Here is a 25,004-nt window from a genome sequence, read left to right on the forward strand (position 1 = left end):
TTTATAATGACTATATATAATAATATGATTTATATACGTATTCGATCATTACGATCATTAAGATTTATTACTTGTATTAGTATATAAAAATAAAATATACATTTACCCTTATTTTGGCAGTTCAAGAGCTCCTCTTCTCTTAACTTTTAAAATAACCCTCTTGTTGGTGCAGATTTGCTGGACCCCCTCCTGTTCATCTTCCATTTTTATTGATCACTCCTCTTTCTAGCCTGTCCTTCATTTTGCCTTGCAAATCTTTTTCAAACACAGATCTGCTAAGCAGGTGAGGCCAATTTAATATCCCTCAGTGGCTTCTCAGTGCCCTGAGCTCTCTCTATAGAAGTAGTGCAAGGGCATGTCACATGCTTGCTTTTGTCTCACTGTTACTTCTGCCCAGAACATTCACATATGCTTCTTTCCCTTGTAGAACACTTGGTCTTGTCTAAAACATCCACAGAGATGTCTGGTCCATGCCTTGATATTTGCCCTGTGCAAAACATGCATAGTTAATATAAATTCTGCTCTTTTGCAAGATTCCAACCTGAAACCATCTACCTAACCCCATTTGCCAATACCAGGTAGTCTACTGAGGCAAGAAAGGTTATTACTGGCAGTATAGCCACAAGGCAATTATTGGACCAATAAAACATTATAGTATTTTTATGTATTAATCTTATAAACCAAAAGTAGAAATAAACATCTGTTATCTAAACCCAGGGACATTTCCTAAGAATGAATATTGTTTCCAACCAACTGAGCCACGGCCAGGGCAAGCATGGACATTTTTGACAGAATCAAGGACCATTTGGCACGGACCAGATACACTTGTGGATGTTTTGGATGGACCAAATATCATTGCTATGGACCAAATGTCCACTGATCGTGCCTGGCAAATACCCAATCTATGTTAGGAATTTAGTATGTTGTCTGAATAAATAAACTGGTGAATAAAACCACATCAGATTAAATGTCTACTACTAGTTTTTTTTAACTTATATATGTTTATGGTTATAAAAATTGAGTTAATGTCTATTTCAGGGGTAAAGTGGAATCTGAAATAAAATCTTTTCTCAATGAAGAGAACCTTGGAAATGAATGTCTTTCTGACCTTAGGAATTTTGGTGAGATTTTTTTGATCCTATATTTAATGGGGTGTTTTGAAGATGAAAGTGGGCCACTCACTTCATGTTTGTTTAATATTAACTGCAGTTTGTTTTTCTCTAAAGGAATTCAAAAATAAATCTGTACTCTAAGAATCTGTTCTCTTTTTTTTTTTCAAGACTTATTCATTTTTAGAGAGAGGATAAGGGAAGGAGAAAGAGAGGGAGAGAAACATCAATGTGTGGTTGCCTCTCATGAACCCCATACTTAGGCCCTGGCCTGCAACCCAGGCATGTTGCCTGACTGGGAATTGAACCAGCGATCCTTTGGTTCACAGGCCCATGCTCAATCCACCGAGCTACACCAGCCAGGGCTTAAGAATCTGTTCTTGAAAAAACTTAAAATAATATGTTACCTTGATTTAATTTTGCTTCACCATAGAACAAGAGTTATCAGAAAAATGGTGCATGTATCTTAAAAGTGTAATAAATCCTCTTCAGCAATTGAGAGAAGATCTAAAATACAGACAGCATCACAGTCCACAGCATTCATACTCACATACTGAGTTTAACTCAGTGAAAGTACTGGAAGAGGTCAGTATATTATCTTTATTTTTAATAGTATAATATTTTGTTTTTGTCCCAACTAGAACAGTTTGAGATAAGAAATCAGCATGGGTATCTTAGCAAATTCTGTTTATTCATTATCATAAACATTCTTGAATCTGCCGAAGCATGCTCATTTTGTAATTGGAATGTTACATTGGCCTCATAACTAGCCTCTGTGCTTTCATTCTTGCCCCTCCTCCCATTGCATTCTAGGATCTACCTTCAATGCAGAGGGATCAAGTCATCCCCCTGGTAAATCCCCTCAGGGCTCCTTCTGGCCCACATCTTTCTCTTCTCTGCTTCTTTAATCTCATCTCCTACCTGACACCTCTTTTCCTCCTAGACCTTGTCACAGGTCTGGCCTTCTTTCTATTTCTCCTCACATATACCAGGCTCCATTCTGTCTGAAGACCTTTGCGCCAGCTGTCTCCTCTGTCCCGCTGAGAACATTTTTTGTCCTTTAGGTCTTTGCTTAAACTTCCTCTCCTCTGAGTGGCCTGTTCTGTTCACTGGAGAGAAGCCACACTATCTCACTATTACCTTACCATGTTTTTACATTACTTACCTCCTACTGATATGTTCTTAGCTATTTTTGATTAGTTTATTGACAGTCTCCCCTGGCTACAGCATAAACTCCATGTTTATAATTGTACTAGATGTAGGCTTTTAGGTGTTTTTCTTCAGTTATCTGTAGTGTTGTTATAACACTACAGATAACTGTAGTGTTTTCATAAATAATAATTTTTAAAAAATATTTTTTAAAAATATTAAAAATCCCATGCCTAGCTGGGGATTAGAGGCAAGGATGCAAGGGAAGACAAGGGTGATTGAAACAGACACTCTGAAAAGTTCTCTGCCTTACCACGAACAAAACCAAAACATGGGTGCAGAGTGGCAAGGACCCCACTGTACTTCCCAGTTCAGTTTTGACTTATGTGTTTGGAAGACTTCCCCACTCCGCCCATAAGCACTGCCTGGCTATGGCATTTCTTGAATCTCCTTCCACATGTCCTCAAAGGGACTTTCTCTTATCTAATTTTTCATCACTTACTGGCTTTTGAGATTAATTCCATGCATTTAAATATACACATTGAGAAAATAGCCATAATTTGCTTGCTACTGTTCTAAATGTTTCTATAGGTTGACTTTGTGAAGAAACAATTAAAAGCTGTCTTTGAAGAACTTAGGCTGGAGCAACAGAAATTCGAAAATGATCTTTCAGACTGGAGTATTAAAGTAAGTGCAATGTAGATAGCAATTTGTTTACCAGTTTGTCATTTGTGTTAAATAAAATAATCATAATTTTTTTCAGATACTAGATCATTATTCAGAAGAAAGGAGTAACTTGCTTAGTGAATTGCCCATGGAACTGGAAGCTTTGGAATGCCCATACCCTGATTTGAAATCTTCCATTTTTAAGGAGTTCTGTAACTTTACAGAGAAATATCAAAAGAAACTTCATGAATTTGATCTGCAGTTAGAAGATATATACAGGTAATAAGATAAAACTACTTGGTTTATGTAGATTTTTGCCCCTAAAGTTTTATTTTTGTGGGAAGTTACTATACTTCTGATTTACCATTTTCAGAGTTACTGTGTGGTTGGAATATAGCCAATCAATAAATGTTTAGATCGATTATTTGTTTAGTGAAAAGGCTTTTTCCCTGCAAAATAATTTCCCTGAAATAATGATTTTAAAGTTTTTATGATGTTGAAATATGTTGAAATAGCCTTTTCATTGAACTCTTTACTATACAGGTAAGAAATCGTTTTTTAAACATGAAATTTCAGTAACTATGAATTTTCATTTCAAGACATGACTCTCCTTTTCAGTAGATACTTCCAGATTAGTAGTAATCATTGGCCACAGTGAAAAAATGTAGCCATGGAATTAGGTTATTTGTAGTCCACCGTGATTTTGTCTTATGGTGAACATAAAGTATACTTTGTAAATTTTTAAAAACATGCTGCGTTTTTTTAAAAAAGTGTACTTTTGGCTGTATCCTGGGAATGATAATCCTTTTTTGAATGACAAATGTACTGTTAAATGATTTAAAATTCAGGAAAATGATCTTTCCTTCCAGATGACATTTTGTTCCCTTAGCAGAGGTGGCTAAGATTGTGGACTTTCTAGGTTAGCAGCTCCTAAACCTGTAGTAGTTTGCCTTATCAGCCTGTAATGCCTCCCTCCAACAAGATCTATCCTTCACGATCCATTTTCCTACCTCCCTTTTAATCTGAACTCAATTTCTGCTCCTCCTTTGAACAACCCAGTAGCACTTAGAAGAAGTTAAGATTTCATAGCTCCATTGATATGACTGAAGATTAATTGAAACTAAGATGAATATGCATCACATGCTAAGGGAAGAAACAAGGATTAGAATAAGAGAGAGAGGGAGTAGGGAGGACGTTCCAAGAACAGATATTAAATGATGGCTGTAGATTCCTTGAAGACAAAGTAATTTATTAATATTTGTATCCTCAGCACCTAGCATATCTGGGCACATAGCAGCTTTTAAATAAAGGATTGTTCAACTGAGTTGAAGATGAAAACAATGAAAGTGAGAGTGACAAGGCATGTTATGGGGTCAGCAGGAATCTACTTTGGTGGATTATATGTTCATGAATCCTTGTTTAATAGTGTGCTTGCCATATGTAATTATAAGAATAAATTTTATAAAATTAATGATATGGTTTACTTAATGAATATTTATTGGGTAATCCTTAATACACAATGATCTCTGCTAAGCTTCTTAATAGGGGGATCAACAGACTGACTAGATAGACTATGGCTTTGCCTTTAAGAAGGCTTGGAATGTTTAGAAGATTAGGATTCACATGTATCCTAATCAAATACATATTACATGCACACATCAAGCAAGAGATTACTTTATAAATATGTTGGCAGTAAATGATAAAGCATCATGAAAAGTGAATGAGGTTTCAGGAGTAGCTTCATTGTAGAGAAGAGAGGAAATGGGTTATTTTGAATTCATACAGAGGTGGTGGGCAATCTGGCTGATGGGCAGTAAGGCATGGACATATACTGTTCTAAACAGCAAATGAATATGTTCAACTATTGTATTAACTAGACTTCTGGTTTGCCCAGTATATGCCGTTATTTTGATACATCCATTTCCTCTTTTGGTTGCAGTTATTAGCCTTTGGAAGAAAAAAATACACATAGACTGTGCACATGTATGTGCACACCTGTATCAGTAAGTTTGTGCATATTTTAAACAAATGTGTACTACTATGACAAGAGTGTTAAAATGTCTGGGAGATAGTTTTAAGTTATAAGTTTTGATTGGACTAAAGGCAGTGGACACGATGGTTAATCCAAACATTTATTTTAAATGTTGCTGGTTTGGCTTGGAATGACTCCATCCCCAGATCCAAAGGTAGGCCCTGGTGGGATTGTGTACCAGTCAGTAGCCACATTTCCTCAGGCCACAGCTACTAGCTCATGGTGGCCCAAATCAGGACAAAGGTCAGAATTTTGTTAGATACTTGTAAGGAATAGTGCCTTTTCTTCTTTGTGGGTATATCAAGAAAGTACATAGTTGAGGTTGCTGCTGGCAGCCATCGTGTAAATGAAGGAAAACAGTAGAGCAGGAGAGGACAGAGCCCAAATAATAATGGGGAACTGGAGCCCTCTTTGAACTGTGTGGAAAGCTGACAAATATTAAGTAATCTTGGAGCGGGGAAGGCCTTTTAACATGTTAGCAGCAGTGAAATCATAAAGAAAAAGTTTACCATGTATCCAGAGTAACTGAAAACTTATGTCTACACAAAAATCTGCACATAGATGTTCATAGCCACTTTATTAATTATTGCAAAACTTAGAAGCAATCAAGATGTTCTTCAGTACGTGAATGGATGAATAAACTGTGGTGCATCCAATAATAGAATATTACTATTCAACATTAAAAAGAAATGAGCTATCAAGCCATGAAAAGACATGGAAGAAACTTAAATGCATATTATTAAGTGAAAGAAACTAATCTGAAAAGGCTACATACTGTATTATTCCAGCTTTATTACATTCTGGAAAAGGCAAAACTATGAAACAGCAAAATGATCAGTGGTTGCCAGGGGCTGGGAGGAGAAAGGGGTGAATATGCAGAGCACTGAAGATTTTTAGGAGAGTGAAACTATCTGTGTGTTACTACAGTGGAGGATCCATATCATTACACATTTTATCAACCCCCTAGAATGTACAACACCTAATGCAAACTGTGGACTTTGGATGATACTGTGTCAGTATATGTTTACTGATTGTAATAAATACAGTCTGGTGCATGATGTTAATAGTGGGGAAGCTGTGTATGTGTGGGGACAGAAGGTATATGGTAATTTTTTTGTACTTTTGCTCATATTTGCTGTGTACCTAAAACTACTATAAACAATAAAAGTTTATCAATTTCAAATATAAATTTAAAATAGTAATTAATTGAATTGCTATTTAACTGTTCCAGAGCATAGAAGAAGGAGGAAAACTTCTGAGTTATGAAGCAATTATTACACTGATAGAAAAGCTTGAAAAATATTGTAAAAAAGAAAGCAATAGCTCAGTCTCACTTGTATCTATTAATACAAATATCCTAAATAAAATATTTGCAAAGAAGATCCAGCAGCACATTAAAATAATGAATCTAGGAAACCCTCTGTGGCTTATCCTCATGAACACTACAGTGCCATTAGAAATTTTAGCATTTATTCTTTAAAAATGTAAAAAATATTAGATAAATACTTACCATTACAAAAGATATAAACCCTTCAAAACTAAAAGGGAAAATACAGAAGTACTTTTATAAATGACTAGCATCTGCAGTTACCACCAGATAAAAGATATGAGTGAAAAAAACATAGTGTGCAGCATGAACAATAAATATAGATTGTCTAGAAACTCATTCAACAACTAATGTCAAAGATATATGCTATAGGAATGAAACTTTATCTTTTTTTATTCTTGTTTATTCTATTATAGTTGTCTCAATTTTTCCCCCTTAGACCTCCTCCATCCAGCCCACCCCTCACTCCCACAGTCTGTTCTCATACCATTTTCCATGTTCATGGGTCATTCATACATGTTCTTTGAATAATCCCTTCCCCTTCCTTCCACCATTACCCCTACTCCCTCCTCTTCTTCTGCAGCTGTCATCTATTCCATGTTTCTATGTCTCTGTTTCTATTTTGCTTGTTAGTTTATTTTGTTCATTAGATTCTTCTTATAAGTGAGATCATATGGTATTTGTCTTTCACTGACTGGATTTTTTCACTTAGCATAATAGTATCCAATTCTATCCATGCTGTCGCAAATGGAAGAAATTCCTTCTTTCTTTGTGCTCCATAGTATTCCATCATGTAGATGTACCACAGTTTTTTTAATCCACTCATCTACTGTTGGGCACCTAGGATGTTCCCAACACATGGCTATTTTAAATAGTGCTGCTATAACATCAGAGTGCATAAGTAGTTTTGAACTGGTGTTTTGGGATTCTTAGGGTCTATTCCCAGCAGTGGAATCACTTGGTCAAAAGGCAGTTCCATTTTTAATTTTTTGAGGAAATTCCATACTGTTTTCCACAGTGGCTGTTCCAGTGTGCATTCCCACCAATGGTATACTAGGGCTCCCTTTTCTCCACATACTCTCCAGTACTTGTTGTTTGTTGATTTATTAATAGCAGCCATTCTGACCTGTATGAGGTGATATCTCATTGTGGTTTTAATTTGCATCTCTCTGATGGCTAGTGATGTTGAGCATGTTTTCATATGTCTATGGGAAATATATATGTCCTCCTTGGAGAGTGTCTGTTCAGGTCCTTTGCCCATTTTTAAATTGGATTCTTTGTCTTCCTGGTATTCAGTTGTATGAGTTCTTTATATATTTTGGAGATCAAACCCTTGTCCAATGTATCATTGGCAAGTATGTTCTCCCAAATTGTCAGTTCCCTTTTCATTTTGATGATGATTTCTTTATCCATGCAGAAACTTGTTCATTTGATGTAGTCTCATTTGTTATTTTTTCCTTTATTTCTCCTGCCCTAGGACATGTATTGGCAAAAATATTGCTATGTGAGATATCTGAAATTTTACTGCCTATTTCCCTCTAGGACTTTAATGGTGTCACAACTTATATTTAAGTCCTTTATCCATTTTGAGTTTATTCTGGTGTATTGTGTAAGTTGGTAGTCTAGTTTTGTTTTGTTTTTGCATGTACCAGTCCAGATCTCTCAACACCATTTATTGAAGAGATGGTCTTTATTCCATTGTATTTCTCACACTGCCTTTGTCAAATATTAATTGACCATAGAGACATGGGTTTATTTCTGGGCTCTCTGTTCTGTTCCACTGAACTGTGTGTCTGTTCTTATGCCAGGACCTGACTGTTTTGATTATAGTAGCCTTGCACTATAGTTTGATCAGGTATTGTGATCCTTCCAACTTTGTTCTTCTTTCTCAAGATTGCTGTGACTATTTGGGGTCTTTTTTGGTTCCATATAAATTTTTGTACTAGATCTGTGAAATATGCCATTGGTATTTTAATAGAGATTGTGGTTAATCTATAGATCGTTTTGGGTAATATGGGCATTTTAATGATGTTAATTCTTCTAATCCATGAACAGGGTATATACTTCATTTATTTGTGTCTTCCTCAGTTTCTTCCCTTCACTGTTTTATAGTTTTCTGAGTATAGGTCTTTTACCTCCTTGGTTAAATATATTCCTAGGTACTTTATTTTTCTTGCTACTATAGTAAGTGGATTTTTTTTTCTTAGTTTCTATTTCTGATAGTTCATTGTTGGTGTACAGAAATGCCATTGATTTCTGAATATTGACTTTGTATCCCTACTTTGCCAAATTCACTTACTAGGTTGAGTAGTTTTTTGATAGAGCCTGTAGGGTTTTCTATTAATACTATCATGTCATTTGCAAATAATGACAGATTTATTTCCTCCTTTCCAACCTGGATGCCTTTTATTTCTTCTTCTTGTCTGATTGTTGTGGCTAGGATCTCCAGTGCTATGTTGAGTAAGAGTGGTGAAAGCAGACACCCTTGTCTTGTTCCTGTTCTTAAGAGAACCACTTTTAGATTTTGCCCACTGAGTATGATGTTGGCAGTAGGTTTTTCATAAATGGCCTTTATTATGTTGAGGTATCCTCCCTCTATTCCCTCTTTGCTGAGTGTTTTTATCATAAATGGGTGCTAGATTTTATCAAATGTCTTTTCTGTATCTATTGATATGGTCATGTGAATTTTGTCTTTCATTTTTTCTATGTGATATATCACATTTATTGATTTGTATCATCCTTGCATCCCTGGAATAAATCCCACTTGATCATGGTGTATGATTTTTTTAATGTATTGTTGGATCCAGTTTGCTAGTATTTTGTTGAGGATTTTAGCATCTATGTTCATCAGAAATATTGGCCTGTTTTGTTTCTTTGTCATGTCTTTAGCTGATTTTAGGATTAGGATAATACGGGCCTTGTAAAAAGAGTTTGGGAATCTTGCCTTTTGTTGCATTTTTTGGAATAGTTTGAGAAGGATAGGTGTTAGTTCTTCTTGGAATGTTTGGTATTATTGGCCTGTGAAGCCCTCTGGTCCAGGGCTTTTATGTGTGGGTAGTTTTTTTGATTGCTGCTTCATTTTCACTAGTTATCAGTCTATTAAGGTTTTCTGCTCCTTCCTGATTCAGTTTTGGAAGATCATGTTTCTAGAAATTTATCTGTTTCACCCAGGTTGTCCAATTCCTTGGCATATAGTTGTTTGTAGTAATTTCTTACAATCCTTTGTATTTCTGTGGTATCAGTTGTAATTTCTCCTCTTTCATTTCTGATTTTATTTATTTGGGTCCTCTCTCCTTTTTTATTGATGAATCTGGTTAATAGTTTGCCAATTTTGTTTGTCTTTGCATAGAACCAGCTCCTGGATTTATTGATCCTTTGAATTTTTTTTTTTTAATCTCTGTCATTTAATTCTGCTCTGCCCTTGATTATTTCTTTCCTTCTCTTGTTTTGGGCTTTGTTTGTTGTTGTTCCTCTTGTTCCTTTGCATGTAGGGTTAGGTTGTTTATCTGAGATTTCTCTATCTTCTCTTGGTAGGCCCAGGAAGGAAACTTAAATGTTCCTTCAGGATATAAGACTTGAATAAGCCATACCTTATTTTTAGGACAGAAGATTTAACAATTGCAGGTATTTTCCACCTCAGTCTATAAATTTAATATAATTTTATTATTCAAAAAATAAAATTATTCACAACATTTTAAAAATTAATCTGAATCTTAGTTTTATATAAAAAATAAGCACGAGTAGCTAGAATTTGGGGGTAGGAGAAGGCAATAATTAAGAGGGCTATTGCTGTAATATATTAATCATTTTGTAAATGATATCACATTGTCATTAATAGATAAGTCAATGGATGTGATCTGGGTTCCGACAGTCAGAAATACTTGCATAGGATTTGGATTCAGAATTAAGTTAAGGGGAAAAGAGGCAGGAAGTGAGACACTCATTTTGCTTCTGTTGATCATACTCTGCAGTTGTAGCTTCCTGAAGAGGTAGGGGAGGCCTTTCATAATCACAGCAGAGGCACTGTTACTTTCTGGGTTCTGGAATTTGCCCCTCTGGCCCTTGCAATCATACTGTAAGCCATATAATATATAGTAATGGATGTATTTATACGTAAAGACTTTGAGTGATAAATGTCATCTGTCAAAAATTTAATTTTTTGAATAATTTTATTAAAATCACATTAAATTTATAGACTGAGGTGGAAAATACCTGCAATTGTTAAATCTTCTGTCCTAAAAATAAGGTATGGCTTATTCAAGTCTTATATCCTGAAGGAACATTTAAGTTTCCTTCCTGGGCCTACCAAGAGAAGATAGAGAAATCTCAGATAAACAACCTAACCCTACATGCAAAGGAACAAGAGGAACAACAACAAACAAAGCCCAAAACAAGAGAAGGAAAGAAATAATCAAGGGCAGAGCAGAATTAAATGACAGAGATTAAAAAAAAAAAATTCAAAGGATCAATAAATCCAGGAGCTGGTTCTATGCAAAGACAAACAAAATTGGCAAACTATTAACCAGATTCATCAATAAAAAAGGAGAGAGGACCCAAATAAATAAAATCAGAAATGAAAGAGGAGAAATTACAACTGATACCACAGAAATACAAAGGATTGTAAGAAATTGCTATGAACAACTAAACCTAACAGATGTGTAACGATGTGGGAAAATAGGTATTTCATATTCTGCTGAAGGGAATCTTAATTGGTATGACTTTGCTACAGAGAACATTTTGGTAGGACTTATCAAATCACAAAGCACATACCCTTTGTCTTAACAGTTTTCACATCTCAATAATATATCATACAATATACTTGAATATGTATATAGTGATTTATTTTTAGTTATTTAAAACAGTAGCTAAAGACTGAGGAAAGAATCTTAATATCAATAGGGACTAGTTTTATAGATTATTATATAACCACAGAATGTATTATTCTCCAGATTAAAAAAAAAAGGAATGTAAATACTTACATTTATTGACATGGAATAATTTCCAAGGGTTAGAGTTAAGGTGTAATGTAGGGTTAAACAAACAAAACAATACACAGTTCAGATTGTATAAAACAGGGGAAATCAAATGTGTACTCACAGATAAACACATACGCACATACATGTGTATTTGCTTTTATATGTCTGAAAAAAATAGACAAAAAATGATAACATTCATTGCCTCTGAGGAAAGGTACTAGATGCCTGGGTGGGGGGGTGAGTGTGAAGGAGAATTTTTATTGTATACTCCCTTTTTATCATTTCTTTTGAATTTCATAGTGTGTGAACATATCTATTCTAAACACAAAGAATTTTTAAAGGCAAATAAGGGTAAAAATTAAACATCAGCTGGGAAAACGTTGGAAACATATCAGTCACAAAAGATTAAAATACCTAATACATAAACACAAATTAAATGTTTGATGAACCGTCAGAACAAAAAAAGAAACAAGGAAGACAAAGAAGCAATTTATCATTCATATTTTCAACAAACATTTATTGAGCAACTACTGGCATATTACCGACAAAAAGCCTGTACTCAAAGCAAGATGAAGGTACACAACAACCTGTTCACACAGTACTTAAGTAAATTATTCACTAGTGTATTAGAAACTGTATGTGTTATGAAAAAATAAAGATTCAAGTAAAAGAAATGTTGCTGAGGTTACGGGAGTGGGGGACAGAGTGCAATTTTGAATAGAAGTTTGGGGACGGCCTGGCTGAGAAAGTGATACTAAAGTCAAATCATGGTGGGGTGAGAGAGCCAGCCATGGAAATGGGGTGTAAGTGTTCTAGCCAGTGTTTGCTGAGGTGGTCAAGTGCCTGGCAAGAGGCTCGAGTGGAAGGAACAGAGAGATAGATGGGGAGAGTAGTAGAAGATGTGGTCAAAGAAGTAAGAGTGGGGGATGGGACATTTACAAGCTTGCAGCTTATGCAAAAATTTTTAGATATAGGAAGCTATCGGAAGCAAAAGTGTGAGAGAAGTGTGCAGAAAAACAAGACCTAACTTATATTTCAGGACCACTTTGGCAGTAGTGTTTAAGATGGAGACAGGGTGGGCAAAAGCGATTGAGTATTTAGGAAGTTATTAAAGTAACCCAGATGGGAGCTAATGGTGATCTGGATGAGGAAGTAGAGGTGGTGTGAAATAGTTAGCTTTTGGACACATTTGAAAGGTAAAGCCAATGACATCTGCTGACAGATTTCATAAAGTATGTAAAAAAAAAAAGAGAGAGCAAGAAGGTTTTGGATTAAGCAATTGGGATAGAATTACCATCAACTGAGATGGGGAAGACTAAGCAAAACAGGGTTTAGCTATGGGGAAGCTCTGGTGTTCAAGTTTGGACATACTGAGTTTGAGATGCTATCAGATAATCCAAGTACAGATATTGTAAAGACAATTATGTGAGTTTGGAATTAAAGAGAGAGATCTAAACTGGTGATACATGTTTGTGAGTCATCAGCATAAAATTGGACATGATCACCAAAACAGTGAGTGAAGAGACAATGGAGAAGAGAGAAGACTAATATCTTGTGTTCTCCAATACTACAGATGTTAGCAAGAAGAGGGTTAACCAACAAAGGACACTGAGGAAAGCTGTGTGAGTTACGAAGAAAACCAAGAGAGTGTGCTGTTCTGGGAGGCAAGTGAAGAGAAAGTGGTCAGCAGTGTGAGCTGAGGAGGGGTCATTCACTGAACAAATGCAAGTCTAATAAAATAGGGCTGATAGTGCTATGGCTCCAGGTGGAGGTCACTGGTAAACATTTGCTTTGAAGGAGTGGCAACAAATGCCTGACTGAGTTGGATTTGAGTGGATGGGAGTAAAACAATGAGAACAGACTACTCTTGAAATATTCTTCTGTGAAGGAGAGCAGGAAAGGAGGATGAGACTTTGTTGTTGTTATTGTTTGTTCTTTTGTTTTGCTTAAAATGGAAGGAATATCAGTATATTTGATGTTGATGAGCATAACCCAGTAGTGGGACTTTGTACATAAGTGGAGGAATAAGCAGAGATGGTTCATCTACAACTGTAACAGCTGGGGATGCAGATGCTGGGAGGTCAACAGGTGTCATGGCGGTAGTCTGTGGAACTTGGGGCAGTAATTGTAAATACAAATGACAAATTTATGTAAGCCTCTCTACTCATCAAAATAATGAAAAATTTAAAAATACTCAGATTGTTACTTATAAAATGGTAAAACATAAAAGAAACTTATCCAAGGTTAAAAATATAGGAGAAACTGGCATTTTTTAAAATACACAATTGGTATATAAACTCTTTTGGAAGACAGTCTAGCAATATGACATCAAAAGTCTTTATAAATGTGAATAATCTTTGTCCTTTTAGAAATATAAGGAATAATTATAGAAGTGAAATAAATTCTTGGCTTGAAGGGTATTCAACAGATTAGCTTAATCAGTTACAATTATCATACAATGGAATATCATGCTGTTGTTAACAATTATTTAAAAGAATTTTTAAAAGATATTATTTATGTTTTAGAGAGAGGAGAAGGGAGGGAGAAAGAGAGGGAGAGAAACATCAATGTGTGGTTGCCTTTTGCACACCCCCTACTGGGGACCTGGCTTGCAACCCAGGAATCTGCCTTGATTGGGAATTGAAACTCCGACTCTTTGGTTCACAGGCCAGCACTTAATCCACTGAGCCACACCAGCCAGGGCTAATTATATTAAATAATTTTTAATGACACAGATAGTTGCAACAATTTGCCATGCAATTAAAAAATCAGGCCACAAAACAGTTTGTATAACATGGATTCCCTTTTTTACCTTCCTCCTGAAAGTGTTGCATCTATGTCTACATAGCCACAGAAGAGAGACTAGAAGCTTATCCACCCAAATAAACAATAACAATAGTTATCTCCAGATGGTAAAGCTATAAATAATTTTGGCATACATGCTCTTTCTATTTTATAAGGCATAAATACTTATTTTTAAATATCTAAGTTAAAGGGTGAAGAGCAAACCATTGATATTTAATGAGTACCCATTACATAACATGCCAAGCACATGTCACCTTAATCTTCAGTGTATTTATTTAATAAGCTCTATTTGACAGATGAAGGAACTGTGGAACCCAGAGGAAGGTGAGCAATTCCCCCAAAGTTTCTGAGTTAGTAGATGGCTGAGCAGGAATGAGTTTCTTCTGATCATCTGAATATAAAGCTTTTCCTCACATCAAACCACTTCAAACATTTACATGTACCAGGAGATGGACAACTACATCAGTGCTGTTTAATACAAGTATGATGTAAGCTGCAGATGTGAGCCACATATATCATTTAAATTTTAAGTAGCCATATTTTTTAAAGATAAAATTTATTTTAATTTCTTTTATTTGATTCAGAAATTCCAAAATGTAATAATTGAACATTTAATCAATATTTTAAAGTTATTCATGAGCTATATTACTTTTTTCCATGCAAAGTCTTTGAAAGCTGGTTTACATTTTATACTTACAGCACATTTCAAGTGCTAAATGTGTAGCTAGTGGTTACTGTGTTGGACAGCAAAACTTTAAAGGATATTGTCTTTTACTGAAAACACATTCTAAAAATTTTTTTGGCTACAGTTGAGCCTATTTTTTTATTCAGTATGTTTGTAAAATTTTAGATTCTCTTAGGGTATATTTTATTAGTAATGTAATGGCCAGTTTAATTGCATATTTTAGACTGAAATGAGATTGTGGCTTTAATTTTCTAACATTTGGGTAAATTAATCATGTAGCTGAGCAGATGACATGATGCTGTATGTATACAGAGGGCAATAAAGATTCCACTAAAACACTGCTAGAACTGATGAATTAATTCAGTAAAGTAGCAGGATGTAAAATGAGTATCCAGAAATCTATGTACTGATAATGGACTATATTCTTTTACAACATATTTTTATTACATGCATGATATTACAATATATGGTTGTGTCATAAAAGCTCAACCCATCCATCTGCTGGTTTTACACAGTTATTTATTGCATATTTTGATATTTGTTTTAAAACCTTGGAACAAATGTCACTATATTTTGAATAATCCCATGACTATTCTTTTAAGATAAACTCCTAGAAGTGGAATTGATAAGTGAAAGGGCATGAAAAATATTAAGACTTTTGAAAATGTTGAAAGTCCTAAAGTACAATAATTATTTTCAATGATGATATGTTGAAATATAATGTATTAAAAGTAGGTTAAACCTAGAAAAGTAGGTTTAACCATATTGCTTTCTAGGAAAGTAGAAACAATGTATACTCTCACCAACAGACTTTCTGTCATCTTGTTCATCTTTTAGGCATGTCGATGAGGGCATTGGATGTTACTGTCATGTGTGAATAGCACCAGTGTCGGTTCATAGTCTCTTCTTTTTTTTCACGATTTATCTTCACAGCGTAGCTATGCAGCATTACTGTCCTTATGTGAAATTTTTGCCAACAAAATTGGCAAAGGGTGAAAAAGAAACAATATGAAATAGATAAAACCAGCATCAGAAGCCAGTACTCATGAGACAGTGAGTGGCTTCTCATAATTTTATTTAAAAATATTTGATTGAACAAATACTTACATGTTTGACTGTTGCTTGATGAATATAAAATAAAGAGGGAAAGGAGCATAATAATTGCTGACTTCATGAACCCACAAGTGAAAACATTGGAGCTTTAATTACCAGGTGGCATTTTTCTCTGAGAATGTAGTTTCAGACTTTTGGAAAATATCAGTCCAGTCTAACATTCTCAATTTCTAGTCTGGACTGGTTGTATGTTAAGGATGGTTAGTAAGAGAATTTTCTTATTCTATGCTGAGGAACAGGAGCATACTGTTAACCAATGTGCTCAGTTAGTCACAATGGTTATATGACCCACTCATGCAATATTTGGGGTCACTCCTACTCCCATTTTCTCCTGGCATATTCCAGCAGAGGTTGTCCAATCTGACCTTGGAATTTATATATATAAATTCCACTATACACACACACACACACTATATATATATGTATATATATATAGTGTGTGTGTGTGTGTGTGTGTGTGTGTGTGTGTGAGAGATGGGGCAGAGATAGTTGTAGATTAGATCTTATTTTTTGTCATGTATATTTACTAGCTTTCTCTTAAAGTAAATACATCATTTAGAACACTTAATTACTTTATGACTTTTGACCCAAAAGCCATATTTTGATTGTTTAACCTATTTCTGGCTTGTTGTAGAAATATAATATATTTTAAATTCTCTTGGCTATGATGGAATACATTTTATTAAGGGAAAGCAATGGGTCCATTTTCTATAGGTTTTCCTCAAAATTGGTCTTAGAGTTTCCCTTCACTTAAGTTACTCAGTCTGTATATCACCTTTGTGTTATGTTTGCTTTAATGTATTTGTGAAAAGTACATCTAAAAATAGTGGTTCTATATTTCTATATCAACAGCCTTTTTTTGTGAGTTTTACCGCAACCCATACCTGCCTTCTTGCTATAAGTGTTTGAGCTAGGAACTACACAGTGTAATGATGCATGAGGCTACATTTTTTAATACTTTGGGAGACTAAAAATCTGAGTTTTACAGGATAAAGGAGTGAGAGTCATTTATGAAAGCTTTCTGTTTTTCACTGGGTGTGAAATCAAATTAATCTTAAGTAAATCAGATTGGAGAAAATAGAAACATAGCAGCTTGACAGATTTGTGTCAAAGACAATTGACATGTTATTTTTTAACCTGCATAATACAAATAGAATTTGTTATTAAAATAATAAAACCTATGTAGCAATAAGCAAATACAAGATTAAAATTTCTGCAGACAGAATTGCCAAATTGTGACAAGAGAGGAATTAGAAAACTTATTTTATACTTCAAATCAATTGTTCTTAAGTTTTTCTTAGTCCTTATACCTTGAAGTCCAGTTGTGGGTAAATATAATCCTTTGAGGAAACCCTATCATTAAAACTGAGACCATGGAGAGCTATTCATATAAGAAATTATAATCGCCATGCTCACAGGTTTATGTTTATTTGCCATAGTAGTGCCTATAAAAGAAAATAAAGTTCAATATTAATATCTGAAAAAGAACTGAGAAAGAGTATCATCACTCTTCTAATTCATTCTTATAATTTCTTAATGATTTTTGGTGGTTTGAGGTGATATTATAGCATTTCTATGTGGTTATTAAAATTTTAGGAACCCTCATGATGGTTAATTGTTTACTCATGCTATTCCAAACAGGTAGACCAGTTTTATCATTTTTGCTTTTGAACATGGAAAATTGAATCATAATGTCTAAAGTAACTTTATTTAGTTCAACTTTATTGCAATTTAATATGTTCTTTTTCTCCAAAAATGAAATATAAAATGAGGTAAAATGGAGCCAGATTTTGGCTCAGTAGAACATTTTAAAAAGCAATTACAACAAATAATGTGTTTTTATTTATTTTATTTTATTTTTGTTCAAGTACAGTTGTCTGCATTTTCTACCCACCACTCCCCACCACCCCAGCCATCCCGCCTCCCTTCCCTGACTCCACCCCCATTTGGTTTTGTCCATGTTTCCTTTATAAATGTTCCTGAAATCCCTTTCCCCCTTCCCCCCATTACCCCCTCCCACCTCCCCTCTGGTTACTCTCAGATTGTTCTTAATTTCAATGTCTCTGGTTATATTTTACTTGCTTGTTTGTTTTGTTGATTAGGTTCCATTTCAAGGTGAGATCATATGATATTTGTTTCTCACTGCCTGGCTTATTTCATTTAGCATAATATTCTCTAGTTCCATCCAAATATTTTTACCAGTATGTCCCCTAGAGCAAGGGATATAAAGAAAAGAATAAACAAATAGGATCTCATCAAAATAAAAACCTTCTGTATGGCTAAAGAAAACAGCATTAAAGTGAAAAGAGAACCAGCTGCATGGGAAACATATTTGCCAACGATACCTCAGACAAGGGTTTGATCTCCAAAATATATAAAGAACTCACATGACTCCACTTCAGGAAGACCAACAACCTAATTAAAAAATGGGCAAAGGACTTGAACAGACACTTCTCCATGGAGGACATACAGATGGCCCATAGACATATGCAGATGCTTAGCATTACTAGTCATCAGAGAAATGCAAATTAAAACCACAGTGAGATATCACTTCACACCAGTGAGAATGACCATCATAAACAAAGCAACAAACAAGTGTTGGAGAGGATGTGGAGAAAAGGGAATCCTAGTGCACTCTTGGTGGGAATGCAGACTGGTGCAGCCACTGTGAAAAACAGTATGGAATTTCCTCAGAAAATTAAAAATGGAACTGCCTTTTGACCCAGCTATTCCACTGCTGGGATTATACCCTAAAGAATCCTGAAACACCAATCCAAAAGAACCTATGCACCCCAATGTTCATAGCAGCACCATTTACAATAGCCAAGTGCTAGAAGCAACATAAGTGTCCATTAGTAAATAAATGGATCAAAAAACTATGGTACATTTACACAATGGAATACTTCTGAGCAGAAAGAAAGAAGGAGCTCCTACCCTTTGCAACAAATAATGTGTTTTTAGATGATCTCATCTTTACTGATTCTGTTCAACTGAGTATGAGTGGCTTTTGTTTAGTTTAGGGTGATTTTTTGTCCTAAAAATGGTTCTTGGTTCTGAGCACCTGTCTATTCCCAGTGAGCTGAGCAGAGTTACTGTACATGCTGGTGTCTGGCCACATTGTGTCTACATCTCAATCTCTACCTCCTTCATAATGCTTTCTTTCCAAAGCAATATTAGGATGCTACTTTTTTTTTGTATCCTCACCCAAGGACATTTATTTGTCATTTTTAGAGAAAGAGAGGAAAGGAGAGAGAGAAACACTGATGTGAGAGAGAAACATCAATTGGTTGCCTCTCATATACACAATGACCAGGGATTGAACATATAACCTAGGTATGTGCCCCAACCGGGAACTGAGCCTACAACCTCTTAGTTATGGGAGGACACTCCAACTAACTGAGCCACACAGGCCAGGGCAGGATGCTACATTTTTCAAAAGTCATTTTTCTATCCTTCACTTAGCTACCAAATAGGATATCTTTGTAAATAAGAGAATATCCAACTCAAGTGAAAGCAACTTAAACAATAATGGGTTTTCAAGTCCAAGTACAGTGAGGTCTATTTTTCTGCATTTTCTTGCCCTGTCTTCCTGCAGATTAGATGACTTCCTACTGGATACCTGTTGTTCCACATCACAAAACTCAGAAGCAGAAAAGGATTTTTTTTCTTGTGACTTGTCTTATGAGCTAGGAAAACTTTTCCTTAGAAGACTTTCCACATTCCATTGGCCAGAACTGGGTTTTTTTTTCCATGCTTATCCCAAACACTAGCCAGAGGAACAGAAAGCTTGTGAATGAGCATTTATAAATGGCTTAAGACTAGTCAAGATTCACTCCTGCCATGGCTGGTGTAGCTCAATGGATTGAGCGCGGGCTGCGAACCAAAGTGTCGCAGGTTCGATTCCCAGTCAGGGCACATGCCTGGGTTGCTGGCCATGACCCCCAGCAACCACACATTGATGTTTCTCTCTCTCTCTCTTTCTCCCTCCCTTCCCTCTCTAAAAATAAATAAATAAAATCTTTAAAAAAATTCACTCCCAGGGTGGCAGGTGGAGCTAACTTTCTCTGAGGTGGGAGAACTTATGGAGGAAGGTAGATCTTGAATAAAATCAGGATTCTGGTGGACAACAGCAAGGGTAGGGGCAATGTCCTCTACAATTACCTTTTCCTTGTACTTTTTTATGATGAATAAAAATTATTTAAAGCCTAGCATATGGGGTAGTGGAGTCATTACTTTTTATTTTTAACAGGCTATTATATCCTCGTCATATTATTTCAAAACTTCTACTAGAAATTATATTGCCACTTAAAGTTAGTGGTGGATGGATTTAGGGACAAAGAATGGTTTAGGAGTTTTGCCATCGTTCCCAAAATATGCATTCCACCTCCAAAAAATACACATTCTAAGCAAAAATTGAGCTTTGTACGCAAACTACTCTTTTAAAAAATGTAAGTAAAAGCAGCATGATCACTATGAAAATAACAATTGCAGCTTCCAAACAAATCACTTAGCCTTCTCTTCTGAACTGATTCCCATTCCTAAAACATCCTATAAGAAATTCTGGAGCCATCACTTTCAGAAACCTGTCATATTTTCACTTCTGTCTCCCTTCAGGAAAATGTGGCTTTGGATGTTTGTACAAGGTCTGGTTTCACCCTCTGGGCCACTTTGTTGTTGTTGATGATTTGGTTCAGTGAATTTTGACCATACTCCTGAGAGCCCAATTTATTCTGGCTGTCAACTCCCACCAGCATAGCCAGATTAAGCAGAACCTAGGGACCCTAGAGGTTAGAACTGCTAGGTGGGAATTGATGTGGTAGGAAGACAATGTACGCACCCAGGCAAAACCCAAGGTGCAGGTTCTGTTGGTCAGAAATGAGCCTGAGGCCAGGGAACTCCCTGGAAACCAGGTGGAAAATCAAAGATAGATTTGTATTTGTACAATGGACCTGTGGTTGGGTGGTTGGGTGCAGGGTGGGTGGGAAGACAATTTCAGGAACTAGGCTGATTAGATTTGGTATTTGGATGGGTCTGATTTGAAAAGACAATGTTGAGAAGTAAAGTCAAGTTATATTTTCTAGGTCAGACCTGGTGCAGCCAAACATGCAGATCATGTCAGAGCTGTCTTTAACCGGAATTAATCTACCAGGGGCTCATGCAATCATGCCTCGAAGTGGAGGAGCACTAGTGTCCACTAACAACATTAAACCTGAAGAGAGAAGCATTTCTCTTTAGGCCATATTCACTATGGTCATTTTCCAACCTTGAGGCAGTCACAGATGCTGATAGCTGTGTTGGCTAGCTTTAGAAAACACTGCCATTTGACTGGAAAGCTCCCTTTACTCCAAGAAAATGTAAGACAACTTTTAGCCAGTTTGTAAACACAATGTTTCTTTTATAGATTTGTTTTTGTTATTAAAATACCTGCCACCCTTATGTATTTTATTTGTCACCATTGGCTACCTGCCCCCCACAATGGTATCTTATGTCATAGAACCAGATCCTAGAGAAATGGTTTATTTTTTTAATATATTTTCTTGATTATGTTATTATGCTTATCCAATTGTTTTCTCCCCTTTACTCCCCTCTGCCCTGTCCCTGCCCCCCCACCATCATTTCCCCACCTTAGTTCATATCCATGGGTCATACACATAAGTTCTTTGGCTTCTTCTTTTTCCATATATTCTTAAACTCCCCCTGTCCATTTTTTACCTACTATTTATGCTTCTTATTCCCTGTACCTTTTCCCCCATTCTCCCCTCTTCACTCCCTCCACTACCCACAAGCAAAGTGGGCCCTTCTGATGCTGATTCCTGGATGGATGAGCTTGTATATGTTCTAGGACCTTGTGGGTCTCTCCAACAAACTGTCCTGTGAAGCTAGGAGTTTCTCCTGCTGCCTCAACCCCCACAGGTTTTTTCAGTCAGAGGTTTTGAGGCTTTATTTCCCAGTGCTGTAACCCTGGGTTGTGTGGTCTGTCTTGTCCCCCAGCTGTTCCTCCTGGTTTATCTGCATGCAAATGCAGGGCTGCTGGCTCCACCAGCCGCTGTCTTGTCTGGTCCTTCAGCTGCTGCTTTACCTCAAGTCCTCTCTGCCCCAGCTTCCTGTCTCTGCCTCTCACATTGGTCTGAATGAATGTTTCTTTTTTAACTCCTTGGTTGTCAGAATTCTATACAGTTCAATTTTCTGGCCGTTCTGGTTATTTTTGTTTTTAAATTTGTTGTCCTTCTTTTGGTTGTGGGAGGAGGAAAAGTATATCTACCTATGCCTCCATCTTGGCTGGAAGTTCTGGGAAATGCTTTAAACATGACTACTGAGAAACTGATAGCTAAATTAATTCTAAGTCAGTTTTAGATTTTTGGAATGTTTCAAATAGGTGAAAATAGGGAGACAGCTGGCCTTCGTCTGGTTGAATTCTTAGAGCCCAGTCATCCCCCATTTATGAATTACCTGTTTTATCTCACATGTTTTATCCTGGGAAATCATAATGAAATGATAACAGTGGATTTCAATATTTAGAGGCAGGAGACAATGGGTGGGAGTTGAGTGGTAAATATCTCATACTTCTGCAGGCTAAAATTCCCTGAAGTGCTAGAAGTGCCCAATAAATCTGGAAACTGTAAAGTGTTAGTGTGCTATTTTAAAGATAAAAATTACAAAACAATTTAAATTAAAAAATTTGGATGGACAAAAAGAATACAAATTCCAGACAGTACTGCAATCCAAAGATCTTTTGTCTAAGGATATTTAAAAACTTGCAAATGTTTAAGATAATTGTAAAGTGTTTATTTTTTTTTAATTATAGTCATTTTTCCCATATTCAGAAAGGAGATAAGTGATCAGAATTTTTTCAGTATCTGTGTAGTTTAGGTCATTCTGTCATCATTATCACCAGTAAAGCAGTTAAATTAAAAAAAGAATTTTGGGAGGTAAAAAGCTAATCCTCATTATTTTATACAGCTAAGCTATTTTGCTTAGATTTTTCTGTACAATTGAAAGATAAAGGTTTGATTAGGAAAGATAAATGTCTAGATCTGAATTTAGAAGTGCAGATATATTAAATTTGCTTTTATTTTAGAGACTGAGTAAGAAATGATTGCTTAGAAGAGGCTATTATGCTAGAATTTTACCATCCAGAAGACTCAGTATGTATTACAGTGGGGGCAGTTTCTCCCTCACAAACAGCATCCTAATGGAGATGTATGTCTGTGCCATTAGCATTGCTGATGTGGATATTTGCCTCAAGATTTGAGCCTGTGGCTGTGGAAACTGCTATAAATATTCTAAAAATAATAATTTTGTGAGTATTTATATATTATTTCCTCTATGATGTTTTTATTCCATGCGTGCTAGAAAAATGACCGACAATTTGTGTAATTGTGGTAATTGGGAAAAGCTGTTGAGATGTGAGGCTTCTAAAATCAATAAGAAGAACAAAATAGATGTGATCATTGTTCATGACACATTTGGTTTTAATGTTATATTAGCATTTCATACATTTAAATGGTTTTAGTGTTGTCGCTAAAATGGCACCTAATTAATACATTCACACAATGTATTGTATAAAAATGCACTGAGTGCCACAAATTCTCCTGCTGCTATATTTATTAATAGCAACATACACTGCTTAATGTGTGCCTTAATTTGAAAGGCATTTTTATAAATGTTTGCTATTTGCACTTTCTCTTTGAGAAAAACCTTACACCACCATTCAATATGAGGGGCCATCAAAGAAATTAGCTTAGAAGTACTTCTTCATTTACCAATGGATTTAAACTATTTTAGAAAATTATGGGTAGGATTGCTTATAGATTATCTTAGATCAGGTTCAGTAGAAGCAATGCTGACAGTGAGATTGTAACAAGTGCTTTGTTGGGCAGTGCTCTCCGGAGAAGGGTGGTAGGGGAAGCAAGATAACAGCAGGGGAGAATGTCTGCACAAGGTGGAGAACTCAGTAGGAATGAGCTGCAGTTTGCTCCCACAGTGGAACTCTGCAGCACAGATGGTATCACAGAGTTGGACCCATCTTGAGGCAAGTGGGGTGGCCTTTTGTACCTCTACATCAGCGAATCAATCATTGGTTGTGGGTAGCCCTTGAAAGCATGTGGGAGACTTGCTTTCTGCATGAGGCAGTTTTCAGTTAGCTCAGAGCAATTCTCCACAGAATGAAGGTGCATTTGTGAATTATCAGCATCTTGTAATGGAAATTCTAGTTAATAAAGGTGATGTGTAATGGTTTCAACAGCATCTGTTATATAGATGTATGACAATTCAGAAGAACAAAAAAAATATTGAACTTAGATCCTGTCACTTCCTCCTCCCCAGCACACAATTCCACACCCATCCACCTACATTTGTAATCACATAAAGGTGGAAATTCAAGCCACATTAAAAACCTTTTGCTTATAGAAACACTTTAAAAACATTAATGAGGACATGGACTGTAGGTCTTTTTTTGCTGTTGTAGCTGTGGTGTAGTAATAGAGAATTTATGTGGCTAACTGCTATTAAATGCACTGGTCATAATGAAAATGAGTTCCTTGAGAGAGGACCAGAGATATTGTTCTTGAAGACTTGAAGGTGTTTTAAATGCCACATACACTCAGGAAAGTCTTCTTCCAGGCTTAATACCCCTATTTGAAATGCTTTATTTGCAGAAACCTTTGACTGTCCATAGATGCCTAACTGATTCAGACAAAACAAGACACTCAAGTTGTTTAATGATTGAATTCATCTCAAATTCTTTCTCTGCAACAGATTATGTTATACTGAGGAACTATAAAGTATCCTTCCTGGTAGAATACCTTTAACCTTTTTCTTCCCATTATAGAGCTGTTAGAGATTATCTTCTTTGAAAAAGAATTTTTTTCTTTCTTGCTACTTACCAGAATAATGAAATGCTTTATAGACTACATGAACTTGTGTGAAGACAGTGGAATTCCCATGAGTATCACTGCTTTGAAGAGGTTTTTATTGTTTTAAGTTGTTAAATATTTTTCAAAGTCATAGAAGACATTCGAAAAAATTTTTAAATTGTACAGTTAACTTTAAAGTAGAAGATCATTGATATAGTAGAAATAAACAATAGCAAGTCTTCATCTTTGATCAAGAATTATTTATTGCTAATAATAATCCCTTTGAT

The 25,004-nt window shown here is 35.7% G+C and overlaps 1 protein-coding gene across 2 annotated transcripts in view; it reads left to right on the plus strand.

Annotated features, from left to right (window-relative positions):
• Positions 1–25,004, plus strand: part of CCDC148 (coiled-coil domain containing 148) — a 239,061-nt gene that overhangs the window by 83,997 nt on the left and 130,060 nt on the right. The window contains exons 5-8 of one of the 2 annotated variants that reach the window (XM_028509630.2): positions 1,039–1,121; positions 1,543–1,694; positions 2,850–2,945; positions 3,022–3,203. In XM_028509630.2, the coding sequence (XP_028365431.1) occupies positions 1,039–1,121; positions 1,543–1,694; positions 2,850–2,945; positions 3,022–3,203 (513 nt within the window). The remainder of the gene's footprint in view (positions 1–1,038; positions 1,122–1,542; positions 1,695–2,849; positions 2,946–3,021; positions 3,204–25,004) is intronic. The other variant, XM_036023448.1, reaches the window with a different exon arrangement.

Source organism: Phyllostomus discolor, chromosome 4 (assembly GCF_004126475.2).
Source record: "Phyllostomus discolor isolate MPI-MPIP mPhyDis1 chromosome 4, mPhyDis1.pri.v3, whole genome shotgun sequence".
In the NCBI taxonomy this organism is placed as follows: domain Eukaryota; kingdom Metazoa; phylum Chordata; class Mammalia; order Chiroptera; family Phyllostomidae; genus Phyllostomus; species Phyllostomus discolor.